This window comes from Ascaphus truei, chromosome 1 (assembly GCF_040206685.1).
Source record: "Ascaphus truei isolate aAscTru1 chromosome 1, aAscTru1.hap1, whole genome shotgun sequence".
NCBI lineage: Eukaryota > Metazoa > Chordata > Amphibia > Anura > Ascaphidae > Ascaphus > Ascaphus truei.
This window is the reverse complement of record NC_134483.1, coordinates 381,606,633-381,620,602: the sequence shown is the minus strand read 5'-3', so window position 1 is coordinate 381,620,602 and position 13,970 is coordinate 381,606,633. Positions and strand designations below refer to the sequence as shown.

The 13,970-nt window shown below is 42.1% G+C and overlaps 1 protein-coding gene across 9 annotated transcripts in view; it reads left to right on the top strand.

Moving 5' to 3' along the window:
- WDR17 (WD repeat domain 17) overlaps positions 1–13,970 on the top strand; it is a 165,232-nt gene that overhangs the window by 34,628 nt on the left and 116,634 nt on the right. For 4 of the 9 annotated variants that reach the window (XM_075611116.1, XM_075611089.1, XM_075611107.1 and 1 more), the window contains exons 2-3: positions 9,140–9,268; positions 11,976–12,159. In XM_075611116.1, coding sequence (XP_075467231.1) covers positions 9,146–9,268; positions 11,976–12,159 — 307 coding nt within the window. In that variant the 5' untranslated portion in view covers positions 9,140–9,145. Of the gene's footprint in view, positions 1–7,983; positions 8,480–9,139; positions 9,269–11,975; positions 12,160–13,970 lie in introns of those variants that run through there. The other 5 variants (XM_075611061.1, XM_075611053.1, XM_075611080.1 and 2 more) reach the window with 3 other exon arrangements.

The following is a 13,970-nucleotide window of genomic DNA, read 5'->3' as shown; positions in this document are numbered from 1 at the left end:
TTAATCCTCACTACTTCTGTAGCTTGGACCTGCATATTTTAGTTATGTAGGAAAGTCTGAAAAAGTTGATGCAATGTTCTACACATTGTCCATTAGAGCACAGTTGGATTTCAGAGATATTGTTTAGTGATCTCACGCTTTGCAGTGGCGTTATATATACCATCACAAACCAGAGAATGGACCTTCCATTAGATGTATCCAAGAACAAAAATATCTACGCACAACCAACTTTTTATGTGTGTTTACAGTATGTGTGCTTAAAGTACTTTTGTTTCAGTTTTTATAAAACAGTATTGCAGTGTTTATTTAAGTCAACTACTGTGTGTTAAAGTACGCATCTCTTCAGAGCAATTGGCATTTATCGGAGTACCTACAGGCAGCAGGATTACTACTTCAAATGCTCACTGACGTACAGGAACACAAGCTATGCTCTATTTTCATCACTGCCTGCAACATGTAAGAAATAATAGATTTTAGCTATGTACTGCACCAGGCAAAAGTGAATGGTTGACCCGGGCAATGTATTGATTAATACAAGATGTTCAGTATGTTTAAAAGGAGGAATTTCTTTCCCAAGCATTTTTGGGACAATCAAGGTAGCTACAGTACAGTATGCAGTTTCAGAAATAATCTGCTCCCAATTGTAGAATAGGGCACACAGTGCACACAGCCATACACTGTATTTCACAGTACAGAGCTCCCTAGAGCTGTGGATTTACAGTGATCTTTTAGTCAGTTAATTTACAAGTTAAAAGCCAAATAATTATGATGAAGAAACACATTAAACCCTTGTACAACCTTGTAGCTTTGAGTCTTTTGAGCTTGTGTCTGGTGCTACATTTCCGTCACTGAAAAGTGTTTTCTTTTGTTACTTTCCCCTAATCCTTTTTTTCTTTCAATTTTTAATAATGGCTTCTCAATTACAATTAAATGTTGCACAAGATAGACAAAAAAGTAGATCAGGGACTGGACAGCTGGAGGTTGGAGTTTGGAAAGGGAGGGCCTCCTTTTGGTGAAGGGACTGCAAGAACTGAGTTATGAAGGGCCCAGATTTGATTTTGGTGGTCAATCCAAGGCACAGATGGAGGGGAGAGTGAGGGATTGGTGAGAGGTGTTTGGTAGACGAGTTTGCAAGGCATTTCTGTTCTGCTGCTAGCTGTGTTGTTTCTTCTGCTATTTCCTCCCCCCTTCTTCTCATTTCTGCCAGGTCCATGGTCAAAAAGGGTAAGCAGCTAGGGTTGCCAGGTGTCTGGTATTGAACCAGACAGTCCTGTATTTGGACACTCTGTCCAGTAAAAAAATAGAGTTAATACTGGGCATGACCTGTATGTGTCCAGTATTACCTCTCTGGACATAGTGACCTGACCGGCTTGGGAAGCAGTGAGATTTCCCAGAGCAGGGAGAGAGCAGGGCTGTTGCTAGGGGGCTGCACAGCTTACTACATGTTGATTGGCTGCTGATGTGTAATGCAGCCTATCAGGATTTGTCAGGAGCATGGTGATGGGGCCAAGGAGAGGAGGAAACAGCATGGAATGGAGAGGGATGTGTGTGTGTGTCTCGAGTATTTTGCACCTTTCACCATTGTCTCCAGTATTTTTGGAGAAGCAATCTGGCAACCCTAGAAGCAGCAGTGGAAGGAACTTGTACACTCTGGAAGTGCCTCCAAGGGTGTTAGCACAATTTCTCAGACATGCACAATTCTAGCATATTTTTGAGCTACAGTATTAAGGAATATAACTAATGATTTTTGGTCTTCTTTTTAGACATGCAACATTTTAAACATCACTGCCACCTGCTTAGTAATTAAAAAAAAATTCTATGTATGTAGATATATACATTGTGGCACTACCAGCAAATAGTGACATTCATTATTTAAAGCAGCAATCTGTACTGTATTCAATCTGGGGTACTCCCCATAATTAAATTGTGGGACTCACAGCTCCAGGGATCCCCTTTTTGTAAAGAAAAATCAATATAACCACATAGAAAACCAAAAGGAAGCCATGATGTCATCTACAGATTATGTGGCGTCCTGTACACAACTAGAATGAACTTGCCATGATGTTCTCCAAGACAAGTATTTTCCCTGCAGTTGGGTAGGTTGTGCAGTTTATTTCCGATGTAACATCCAGATCAAAAACAGTTAAAAGAAGTGATGATGGAGTGGATTTCCTGCTTTAAATGAGTACTCGGCCCTGTTTCACCTGAATGAGGGGAGTCCCAGGGAGTAAAAGTACCAATGAATTCTCACATGAGACCCCATTGATTACAAGAGCATGGACAGAAAAATCATGGTCTCAGCCCATCAGTGAGCAAAATGCTGCATATTATAGCGACGTTAGTGATGGGCTCACTGGCAATGATGCAGCCAGCTTCCATTTTGATTTCTCCATGTTCCATAGAATAAGCTTGAGCTGCGAGATCGTGATTCAGCAGTAATTTAAAAATCAAAACACAAGAGAATCCACACAGTGGGGACTGTTGCTTTAGGATCTGTGTTATATACAGGGATGAAAAAATCCTAGGTCGCTGTGCCTAAACTCTCCCACCTGGAGCCTGTGCTTTGTGCAGTGATGACTGACCTGTCAATTACAGCTGCCTGGCAAGAGTACTCCCCAGCGACATCAAAGCTGGATCTGACACATGGGGACTGACAGTGGCTGTAATTGACAGGTCAAGACACCGCCACGCTGCTCAGTGAAGGGAGTGTGGGGTGGGGATCAGAGAGCAAGAGGCAAAAGCAGATGAGGGCTGGGGCGGAGCAAGTCGTAGCCCTCCTATACTCTGCCCGCACACACACTCCTCCCCCCTCCTCATCCTCTCACCCCCTGATCTCTCACCAATAATGTGAGTGTTAAAGTTTCTCTGTTTGAGAGTCTGTGTGTGTGAGAAAGAGTATGCGTGTGTGTATCATTGTGTCATAGATATACACTGATACGCATACACACTGAGCCTCCGGAGCAGGAAGTTAGCATTGGGCTTCTCTGCCGCTTGTTGTATACATATGCCACGCTCAATAGCACTCCTTTTTGACACTTATATACATATATTTTTTGAGGGGGCTCAGGGGTTCCCAAAAAGAGCTTGCTGGGGTTCTGTGTGTTGTTTGCTTTATATTTTCCATCTTACTATTGAAACATTTCAAAAATTGGACAAAAGTTAGATTGAACTTTTAACCCTAAAACTTCTAAAGAAGTTATCCAATTTGGTTATGAGCATTTTGGAATGTTTTTTTTAGCACTTTTTTCTTTTTAGAAATGTATTGAACTTTAAGACAATACATAAATAGCATTTTGTTTTTACTTCTGTAACTTTTCAAAAGTTCATAAGGGACTTAAGCTCTAGGGCTACATCTTCTACTGTCCCGCTCTGAATCTTCTTCCCATTTACATGGCTCTTTCTTATCTACACTACTTACAGAGCCTGAGAGGGGAGTTTGGGATCCCTGGATTAAATCCTAAATTTTTGGTCTGAATATAAAAACTTAGACCCATATGATTAAACCCTTCAATATAATTGAAGTAAAGTAATCAGTACGTATATGCCCCTTGCTTGGAGACCAAGTTATGTGGGTTACCCTTTGACCCAGAGATTTGTTGAAAATAGCTAACTTATACAAACTTCTCTCTCCGAAACCTGACTTTTTTTTACTTTTTCTGTACCCTCACTTGTCTACCAACGCCCTATCCTTATTATTGTATGTATGCAATATGTACAGTAGATATACTGTTATTATATCTCTGACAATTTAAAGAGTTTGAAAAAAAAAGGCATCTGAGGTGACTTACTGAGGCAGAAACACAGCTATATATGACCATGCCAGACAACTACCTCACCAGACTAGAGAGAGTAGTGTCCTCAGGCAAATGGCCAGAAGGCAAATGGAAATTGTGCTCAGCATCTCCACGTTCGATTTCTAGAGCCTTACAGGAAATGACCACCAGCAGTTGAAGCAATTGCAAGCTCATCACTATGTTGATTAATAAAACGCATGCTGATTTTATGGAGCATAGAGGTGGGGATGCACACCTTACTGTAAGAATGCTTCATTGGGTTCTCGGCACTGGTAGAAGCTGCATCTGTACAGTACATATCCAGAGCGAATGTGTGCAGAGCAACACACTAGTCTTGAATGGTAGTATTAGCTCTTTATCTGCTTGTCAGAAGCAAATAAAGTTCTGATACTGCTTTATTCAAGGCTGGTGTGCCACTTATATAGTCGTACGCTCAGTAATTTAGATTGCCAGTGTGGTCATTTTGCAGTTACCCTGTAGATCATTATAAGAAACCAGTTCCTTATTATTTTGATTTATTCTTTGCGGACTGACTTTCAAAAGTCCCAAAGACCAAAAAAAAAATTTTTTTTAATAAATGACACAACATGTAAACAGTATACAAGAAAGCACAAGCAGCAGAATCACAAATCCACATATTCTTAAGTGTGCCGGTGATCCTATATTTGCTTTAATACATAAGACATGCTTTAGTTTACATGTTCTTGTTTGGGCAATGTGCACATTTCCTTTTCTTTTACTGCTTAATGTAAGCAAATAATTAATTAATAATTCATTCCGCTCATTTTCCTTGAATTATGCACTTGGGAAATAACTGCACACATTATAAATTCAGGACACAGAAGTCTCACTTATTTTGAGCTCCAGTGGAAAGCAGGCCCATAGATTGCCATTATCGAGGGTCTTATAAAATTCAGTGGAGTTCCATTTACTGAAGCCCGAGTAAGTTATTCCATTGAAAAGTTGTGTGTTTGAAAAAAATAGATTACATTTTCTGTACCTGTTGTTTTGCAGCTGGTTAAATGTAATGCATAAACTGTAGGGTATCCTAAATAATTAAACAACGCACTGAGGCTAAGGTTGCCAGGTGCCTTCTCCAAAAATACTGAACACAATGGTGAAAGGTGCGAAACACACACACACACGCACTCTGCTCCATTCTGTTTCCTCCTCTCATTAGCCCAACCCTCAGGCTCCTGACACCTCCTCCTGATTGGCTTCTGTTGTGTAAATTGAGCTAACCAGGATGGAGGTGCATCCCATCCTCCTAGCAACAGCCCTGCTCTCTCCTTGCTCAGGGAAATCCCACGGCCCCACAAGACGGTCAGGTCACTATGTCCAGAGAGAAAATATCAGACACATACTGTACATGTCCAGTATTACCAGTAACATTTTACTGGACAGAGTGTCCAAATACAGGACATTGTGGTTCAATACTGGACTCCTGGCAACCCTAATTAAGGCTAGTGCAGCATGATTAGAAAACCCTACTGCTTCCCCGCCTCCACTAGTTCCTAAGGCAAGCTAAGAGTTAAGTTACAGTCATGTGAAAAAGAAAGTGCACCCTATTATAGTTCCATGGTTTTACATATGCTCCAGACCAGCAAACTGATAAAACTTCGGCATATAGAGAGGTGGTCACACTTGCTGATGATCAATTAATCAAGGGCATTTGATTAGCAGCACCTGTCTGCTACTTAGCATCTTAATTCCTATGGAAGCAGTAAGGGTGGACCTAGTTTTTCACACATGGCTTCTCCATTTTGGCTTTATTTTTGTTAAATAAATCATGACACGGTGTAATATGTCAGGTGTTGTTGTTCATATGAGGTTGTATTTACCTAATTTTTAGACCTGCTAAGGAACAGATGGTTGTTATTATGCCCTGATATGTAAAACCATGGAATTCAAAGAGGGTGTACTTCCTTTTTCACATGACTGTATATTGTGGAAGTGTCCTCAGGCAAGATCTTATAATGGAATAGTCACATGGGTATGGCCTCATGCCCATTGTCTTTAGAGTACAGCATTAACTCTTTTTTTGGCTGTGCTCAAAGCTGTGACCATGCAGCAAGCTTAAGCCTATAGGGAACCATGTTAAAAATGGTTATTGAGGCAAAAAGTGACACTGTGTGCTCATTTGCATGTCATTTCCCAGAATCCCTTGCTGCAGTGGAAGTGCTGTATGCTGGGTGATAATGGGGAAAGGCGGGGTTGCAGACCTGCCTAAGACATGCAGATGAGCATACAGTTATATTTGCATATTTGCTTTCCTGTGGAGGGTTTTTGTCACTTTTTTTACTCACCATAACTTAACTCAGTATTATGGTTTAGCCCAGCGGTGCGCAAACTGTGGGGCGCGACCCCCAGGGGGGGCGCGACACTGCCGACGGGGGGCGCGGGGTTTACAGAGGCCCCGCGCGCTTCCCGAAGGCACTTAAATTAAGTGCCGGGGGAGCTGCAGGGCCTCTGTAAACCTAACTTACCGTGGCTCCGGCGGCTTCCTCCCTGCGTCGCCATGGCAACGCGGCATCAAAATGACGCTGCGAGGTCATGTGACGTCACGTTGCCGGAGCGCGGGTAAGTTGGGGTTGGGGGGGGCGCGGGAGTGAGGGGACAGCCGGCAGGGGGGCGCAGGGAAAAAAGTTTGCGCCCCCCTGGTTTAGCCTATCCCATAGCCTCTCTTGCATTCCCAGTAAAATCAACCCCACACTGATGAGACCCATCAAGGTCGAAATAGCTGTCTGTGGGTGGTTTTCTGGGTATGCACCTTAACCCTGGCTGTGCTCAAAGCTGTGACCATGCAGCAAGCTTAAGCCTATAGGGAACCATGTTAAAAATGGTTATTGAGGCAAAAAGTGACACTGTGTGCTCATTTGCATGTCATTTCCCAGAATCCCTTGCTGCAGTGGAAGTGCTGTATGCTGGGTGATAATGGGGAAAGGCGGGGTTGCAGACCTGCCTAAGACATGCAGATGAGCATACAGTTATATTTGCATATTTGCTTTCCTGTGGAGGGTTTTTGTCACTTTTTTTACTCACCATAACTTAACTCAGTATTATGGTTTAGCCCAGTGGTGCGCAAACTGTGGGGCGCGACCCCCAGGGGGGGCGCGACACTGCCGACGGGGGGCGCGGGGTTTACAGAGGCCCCGCGCGCTTCCCGAAGGCACTTAAATTAAGTGCCGGGGGAGCTGCAGGGCCTCTGTAAACCTAACTTACCGTGGCTCCGGCGGCTTCCTCCCTGCGTCGCCATGGCAACGCGGCGTCAAAATGACGCTGCGAGGTCATGTGACGTCACGTTGCCGGAGCGCGGGTAAGTTGGGGTTGGGGGGGGCGCGGGAGTGAGGGGACAGCCGGCAGGGGGGCGCAGGGAAAAAAGTTTGCGCCCCCCTGGTTTAGCCTATCCCATAGCCTCTCTTGCATTCCCAGTAAAATCAACCCCACACTGATGAGACCCATCAAGGTCGAAACAGCTGTCTGTGGGTGGTTTTCTGGGTATGCACCTTAACCCTGGCTGTGCTCAAAGCTGTGACCATGCAGCAAGCTTAAGCCTATAGGGAACCATGTTAAAAATGGTTATTGAGGCAAAAAGTGACACTGTGTGCTCATTTGCATGTCATTTCCCAGAATCCCTTGCTGCAGTGGAAGTGCTGTATGCTGGGTGATAATGGGGAAAGGCGGGGTTGCAGACCTGCCTAAGACATGCAGATGAGCATACAGTTATATTTGCATATATATATATATATATATATATATATATATATATATATATATATATATATGTTAAAACAAGGAAAATTGTAAGTAGAAAATTATTATTCATGTACAGTAGTTGTGTTGAAGTGCATGTAATTTGTCACAGCTTAGCAGAGTTTTCTTGCCAGCCTGGGGCACATTTATTTGGTAAGTTAAATTAGTTGGTATACTGTGGTTCACTCCCTTTAGGTTTGGGGAGTGTTCCTCATTATCAGTAAAACATCTGCTGGTCTGGAGTTCCGGCAGTAGCTGGAATCACAAGCTGTGGCAATGCCATGGGGTCATGATAACTGACAGGCAGGTATTGAACCACAATGTCCTGTATTTGGACACTTTGTCCAGTAAAATGTTACTGGTAATACTGGACATGTGCAGTATGTGTCTGATATTATCTCTCTGGACATAGTGATCTGACCGCCTTGTGGAGCTTACTATTATGCAGCCTGCGGTGATGCTGCCAGCAGCACCAATGACACCATACTCAGCGGCCAACACGCAAATACATGTGGCCAAAACTAAAGACATGGACAAGGATGCTCCAGTGGGCCGTACGCCCTAGCGGATGCTTCAGGGTGCCCGTGTGCTCCGGTCTCCGAATCAGAAGCAAACAAGAACCACCGGGTAAGGTGACTGCTCAGAGAGAGGCTGAGCCGCTATCATTGATGGCGCAGGAGCGGGATCACTGCCTGCTAATCGCCGTCAGTGACGGCGAGATGCTGTGGTGTCTTTCTCCTGTGGAGGTGTCCTTGCCATTATATAACAGAACAGAAGTCCTGGCCAAAAAGAATCCCAAACGTTGCACTCTGGAGTCTGCAAGAGATAGAGGCTTTGACACCCGAGTGAGAATGAACCAGCTAATACTCCAGAAGCCTGTCCTGATGTCCCCAATACAATCAGCGGACCACTCGTATCCCGTAAGCCAGCAGGTACCAGGCACTACACACCAGGTAGCAGGTCAAATCTCCATGAGGGTTGGGGAAACACCGCTACATATAAAAAAAGAAATGTTCTAAATGACAAATTTTGAGACTTTTCTGTTTATTGTTATTCACATATACAATAGTAAGGGGCATTACTGTTAGAATGCTTTTATGGAACACACAGAAAATCACATTCTCTGCAAGGATCATATAAAAATTCTTATGTTTAACAGATACTGCACAGTGTTACATATAAAGATAACCCCTATTCACAAGGTTAAAACCACAGATTTAGCTAACCTCATTTTCTCCGGCGCCTCTTCCACCCGCGGTCATGCATGTGCAGCGGTCACAGCATGGGAGTGATAACATATTGTGGTGTTAACACTTTTGAGGGGTCCCATGTGGAAGCATGCACCCCTACAGCACGATCGCGGCAGACATTGACTCAGGTGACACACACTTTTGCTTCTTCGACTCCGGCGCCGGGACAGTGAGTTTTGCATCTGTATGTTGTCTAAACAACTAAGTAAAGTTTTATACAAGATCTACAGGCAGTTCTCGTCTGCACCAGTATAGTTAAGGCAAATCCTCAATTCTAAATTTATAGAAATGTTCCTTTTTTAATTGAAACATATTTAATGTATTTTATTTGTATTATTATAGGCAAAGATGTCACAGGTCAAGCAAGTAGGTCTTTTAGCTGCTGGATGTCAACCTTGGAACAAAGATGTGTGTGCTGCTAGTGGAGACAGATTTGCATACTGTGCCACTCTTGCTATTTATGTTTATCAGGTGAGTTGAGCATCTATTTTGACCATTGATTTTATAGTAACGCTTAACCTCTGTGCATATCAAGACTCACTTGACTATTAACATACTTTTATTCCTAGATTAAACTTTACATGAAGTAAAAATTGTGATAATTTTGATTATGATTAATGTTTACTACTTTGTATATAGTTTAATTATATACAGTTGTGTGAAAAAGAAGGTACACCCTCTTTGAATTCCATGGTTTTACATATCAGGACATAATAACAATCATCTGTTCCTTAGCAGGTCTAAAATTAGGTAAATACAACCGCAGATGAACAAGAACACATGACATATTACACTGTGTCATGATTTATTTAACAAAAATAAAGCCAAAATGGAGAAATTATGCGTGAAAAACTTAGTACACCCTTACTGCTTCCATAGGAATTAAGATGCTAAGTAGCAGACAGGTGCTGCTAATCAAATGCCCTTGATTAATTGATCATCAGCAAGTGTGACCACCTCTATAAAAGCCGAAGTTTTATCAGTTTGCTGGTCTGGAGCATTCAGGTGTGTGTTAACACAATGCCAAGGAGGAAAGACATCAGCAATGATCTTAGAGAAGCAATTGTTGCTGCCCATCAATCTGGGAAGGGTTATAAGGCCATTTCCAAACAATTTAAAGTCCATCTTTCTACTGTGAGAAAGATTATTCAAAAGTGAAAAACATTCAAGACAGTTGCCAATCTTCCCAGGAGTGGACATCCCAGCAAATTCACCCCAAGGTCAGACCGTGCAATGCTCAGATAAATTGCAAAAAACCCAAGAGTTACATCTCAGACTCTAAAGGCCTCAGTTAGCATGTTAAATGTTAAAGTTCATGACAGTACAATGATAAAATCACTGAACAAGTGATATACACGGGTCCGGACCCAATCTACTCACTTACACTGCGGGAACACCCTCACTCTCACGGACGTCAACTTTGAATTCTGAAGATCCACTGAGCAGCCTCACGTGACCTCTACGCGTTTTGCATGTTGTGTTTCGCCAGGAGGTCACGTGATGATGCTGCCATGGAATTATGTAATATGAATTAGGCCTCACTTAGCATGTTAAATGTTAAAGTTCATGACAGTACAATTAGAAAAGGACTGAACAAGTATGGTTTATTTGGAAGGGTTGCCAGGAGAAAGCCTCTTCTCTCTAAAAAAGAACATGTCAGCATGGCTTAGGTTTGCAAAGTTGCATCTGAACAAACCACAAGACTTCTGGAACAATGGCCTTTGGACAAATGAGAAAAAAGTGGAGATATTTGGCCATAATGCACAGCACCACGTTTGGAGAAAACCAAACACAGAATATCAGCACAAACACCTCATACCAACTGTCAAGCACAGTGGTGGAGCGGTGATGATTTGGGCTTGTTTTGCAGCCACAGGACCTGGAAACCTTGCAGTCATTGAGTCGACCATGAACTCCTCTGTATACTAAAGTATTCTAGAGTCAAATGTGAGGCCCTCTGTTCGACAGCTAAAGCTTGGCCGAAATTGGTACATGCAACAGGATAATGATCCCAAGCACACCAGCAAATCTACAACAGAATGGCTGAAAAAGAAAAGAATCAAGGTGTTGCAATGGCCCATCAAAGTCCAGACCTCAACCTGATTGAAATGCTGTGGCTGGACCTTAAGAGAGCTGTGCATAAACAAATGCCTACAAACCTCAATGAACTGAAGCAACGTTGTAAAGAAGAGTGGGCCAAAATTCCTCCACAACGATGTGAGAGACTGATAAAGTCATAAGAAAACGATTACTTCAAGTTATTGCTGCTAAAGGTGGTTCTACAAGCTGTTGAATCATAAGGTATACATAGTTTTTCACATATGGCTTCTCCATTTTGGCTTCATTTTTGTTAAATAAATCAGGACAAAGTGTAATATGTTGTGTTGTTGTTCATCTGAGGTTGTATTTACCTAATTTTAAGACCGGCTAAGGAACAGATGATTGTTATTATGTCCTGATACTGTATGTAAAACCAGGGAATACAAAGAGGGTGTACTATCTTTGCCACACAACTGTATGTATAGAATATCACATACATATGTGCCAACATACAGTATATAACAACTTGTTTTGCTCTACTCGTTATATGTAATAAGTTTATTTCACTGGTGTCTTACATCTGGCGCTGGTTTTTAAAACATGGCACCTCAGGTTTGGCAGATGTTTTGGCACAGGTCGAAGAGAGACAAAGTTAGGCACAGAGGTGCACAATTTATACACAATTATAATCTGTGCATTTTGTAGCTCCTCCCTAACACCTCCTATTGACACTCCTCAAATTGCAAGATGATGCACATGGGGCAAAAATAAGAGTGAAGACCTTGATACATTGACCCAAGGAAAGATGCAGGACAAAAAATTCCACTCCTTGTGCCAGTTTTGCTCCACAATCTCCATAATACATGGGCCCTATAGAGAGAGAGCCTTAAAATAGTTACCAGTTTATTTCTCACTGGTTCTTTTACACTATATAAAATATAGAGGCGTGTCCATTTTAACACTAAAAGACTAATTAGTCCTGCAGATCACTTATAACTGGAAATGGAATCCCCCATTACTTACCATTCAAGTCAATGGTAGTTAACGCAGGCTCAGTGTGCGAACACCTGTATCAGAGCTCAGTGAATCATGACAATTGTTTTGTTTTACTTAAATATATTCCTTCTTTTGTTTCTAGCTAGACCACCGTTACAATGAATTTAAGCTCCGTGCAATCATGTCAGAGCATAAGAAGACAATCACAGCAATTTCTTGGTGTCCCCACAATCCTGACATGTTTGCAAGTGCCAGCGCAGACAATTTAGTTATCATTTGGAATGTGGCTGAACAGAAAGTTATTGCCAGACTGGATAGTACGAAAGGTACTTGCAAAATTGTTTTCTATTGAGTGATTTACCTGGTTATGAACGCCACACCTGTGTGCATGACTTGTATATGTGAAAGGGGTTAAAACATCCAGATATCCAGCTGACTCACTTACCTCCCTCCAGGGCACTAACAATGAGCAATATCTCCCCAAAAACCATCACACTACACCTCAATTACGCCAACATCAAGAATAATTTAAGGTCTTACCCTTAGAAGTCCTTGATCTAGTTTACTAGAAAACATATGTAATTAACACAAAAACCAAATGTAGCAAAATGTGTCCGAAAATACGATTAGCCTCTTCATAAAGGTTCTAGGGTCAATTAGAGACTAAACACAGTGCTTATTAAATGATAGATTTAATATACGAAAAGGGTACAGTGCTTATATACAGAACAGGAATGTTATAAAAACATTATAATTATATATATTTATATACACACACACACACACAGTGTTCCCAGCACTCCAAATGAAGACAAGAAAGCTAATAAAGCTTAGAAATACTATTATGTATTCATTGAAAAAAGTGACACGCTACAATAATATGCAAATGCAAAATACTGGGTGAAAACAGGAGGGGTGGTGAAGGAAGGGGGGGTTATGATATCACTATCATAATGAGGGTAGGGTAGGGAAACCCCTGATGGAAGGACGTTTGTGCAGGAAAATGCAGGGGGCAACATTTCGGGGTTATGATCCCCTTCTACAGGCCCATTCCCATAGCCTCCACAAAGTAGGACTACGGTACTTCCCAACTCCGTCACAACTAAATCTCCTAATCTTAAAATCAACAAGTGAAAAAGAACACACAATTATAATACCAAAAAATGCAAACAGTCATACATGGTGCGGAATCTGTCATCTAGCATGTGTGTATCCTAATGCAATAACCACCTGACACACCCTTGTCAGAAAGTGGACCAGAAAACAAAAGCACACTGTAGTGTGATATGCAATTAATTAAACAGATATATGCAATGTGTCTCAGCAAATGGTCCTATAAGGCTGGCAATATTCTCAGTGAACAGGTCCTATTACACAAAAGGCCACAATACAGATAAGTAAACCTGAAAAAATGCTCAATGCATATGATCAATGGGAAACCTGTTATCAAAGAGTTTATGATGTGTAGTCCTGTTTACATCAGCCAACGGGGTGGTGTGATGCTGCTTGATCAGCCTGCCCTCTTAAATGGAGTTCTCTCGGTTGATCTGTCGGTACCTCCGGGTATGCGCGTGTCGTCAATGATGTCATAGTGGGTGGTACTGCATAGCACTTGCTTCCAGATTGGCACGCGACGATGGTGACGTCATTCTGTGGGTGGAGCTTAACACCACTTGCTTCAGTGTATGCTCGCGATGTCAACGACTTCATTCCCTGTAATAGTAGGCTTCACACAATGTGTGTTGCTTACTCAGGCATGCGCAGAGCTCAGTGTCTTTCCTGTTGGCTCTTAGGGTGATAATCATTCCTTTCCTTTGCATTCACGTTACTATGGCACTTGGGCAAAGAAAAACATAAACAGAGTGATGGATTAATATGCAGCTTTACTCTGTTCCATATATTGAAAACATTAATACTGTCATGTCTATGGAGTTAACAGTCACAACACCATACATATCTATCTACAATGGCTGAGGCAGTGAGAGTAGTACTTTATTAGCTTTCTACATGTGAATGGGGGATGGTACTCAAGTACCTGATCATATTCAAAATGTGTCCATTCATTAAAAGGGAAAGAGCATACTGGGTAAATAATGTAATAATGGCAATCAAAGTACTAAACCTATAAAGGGGCTCT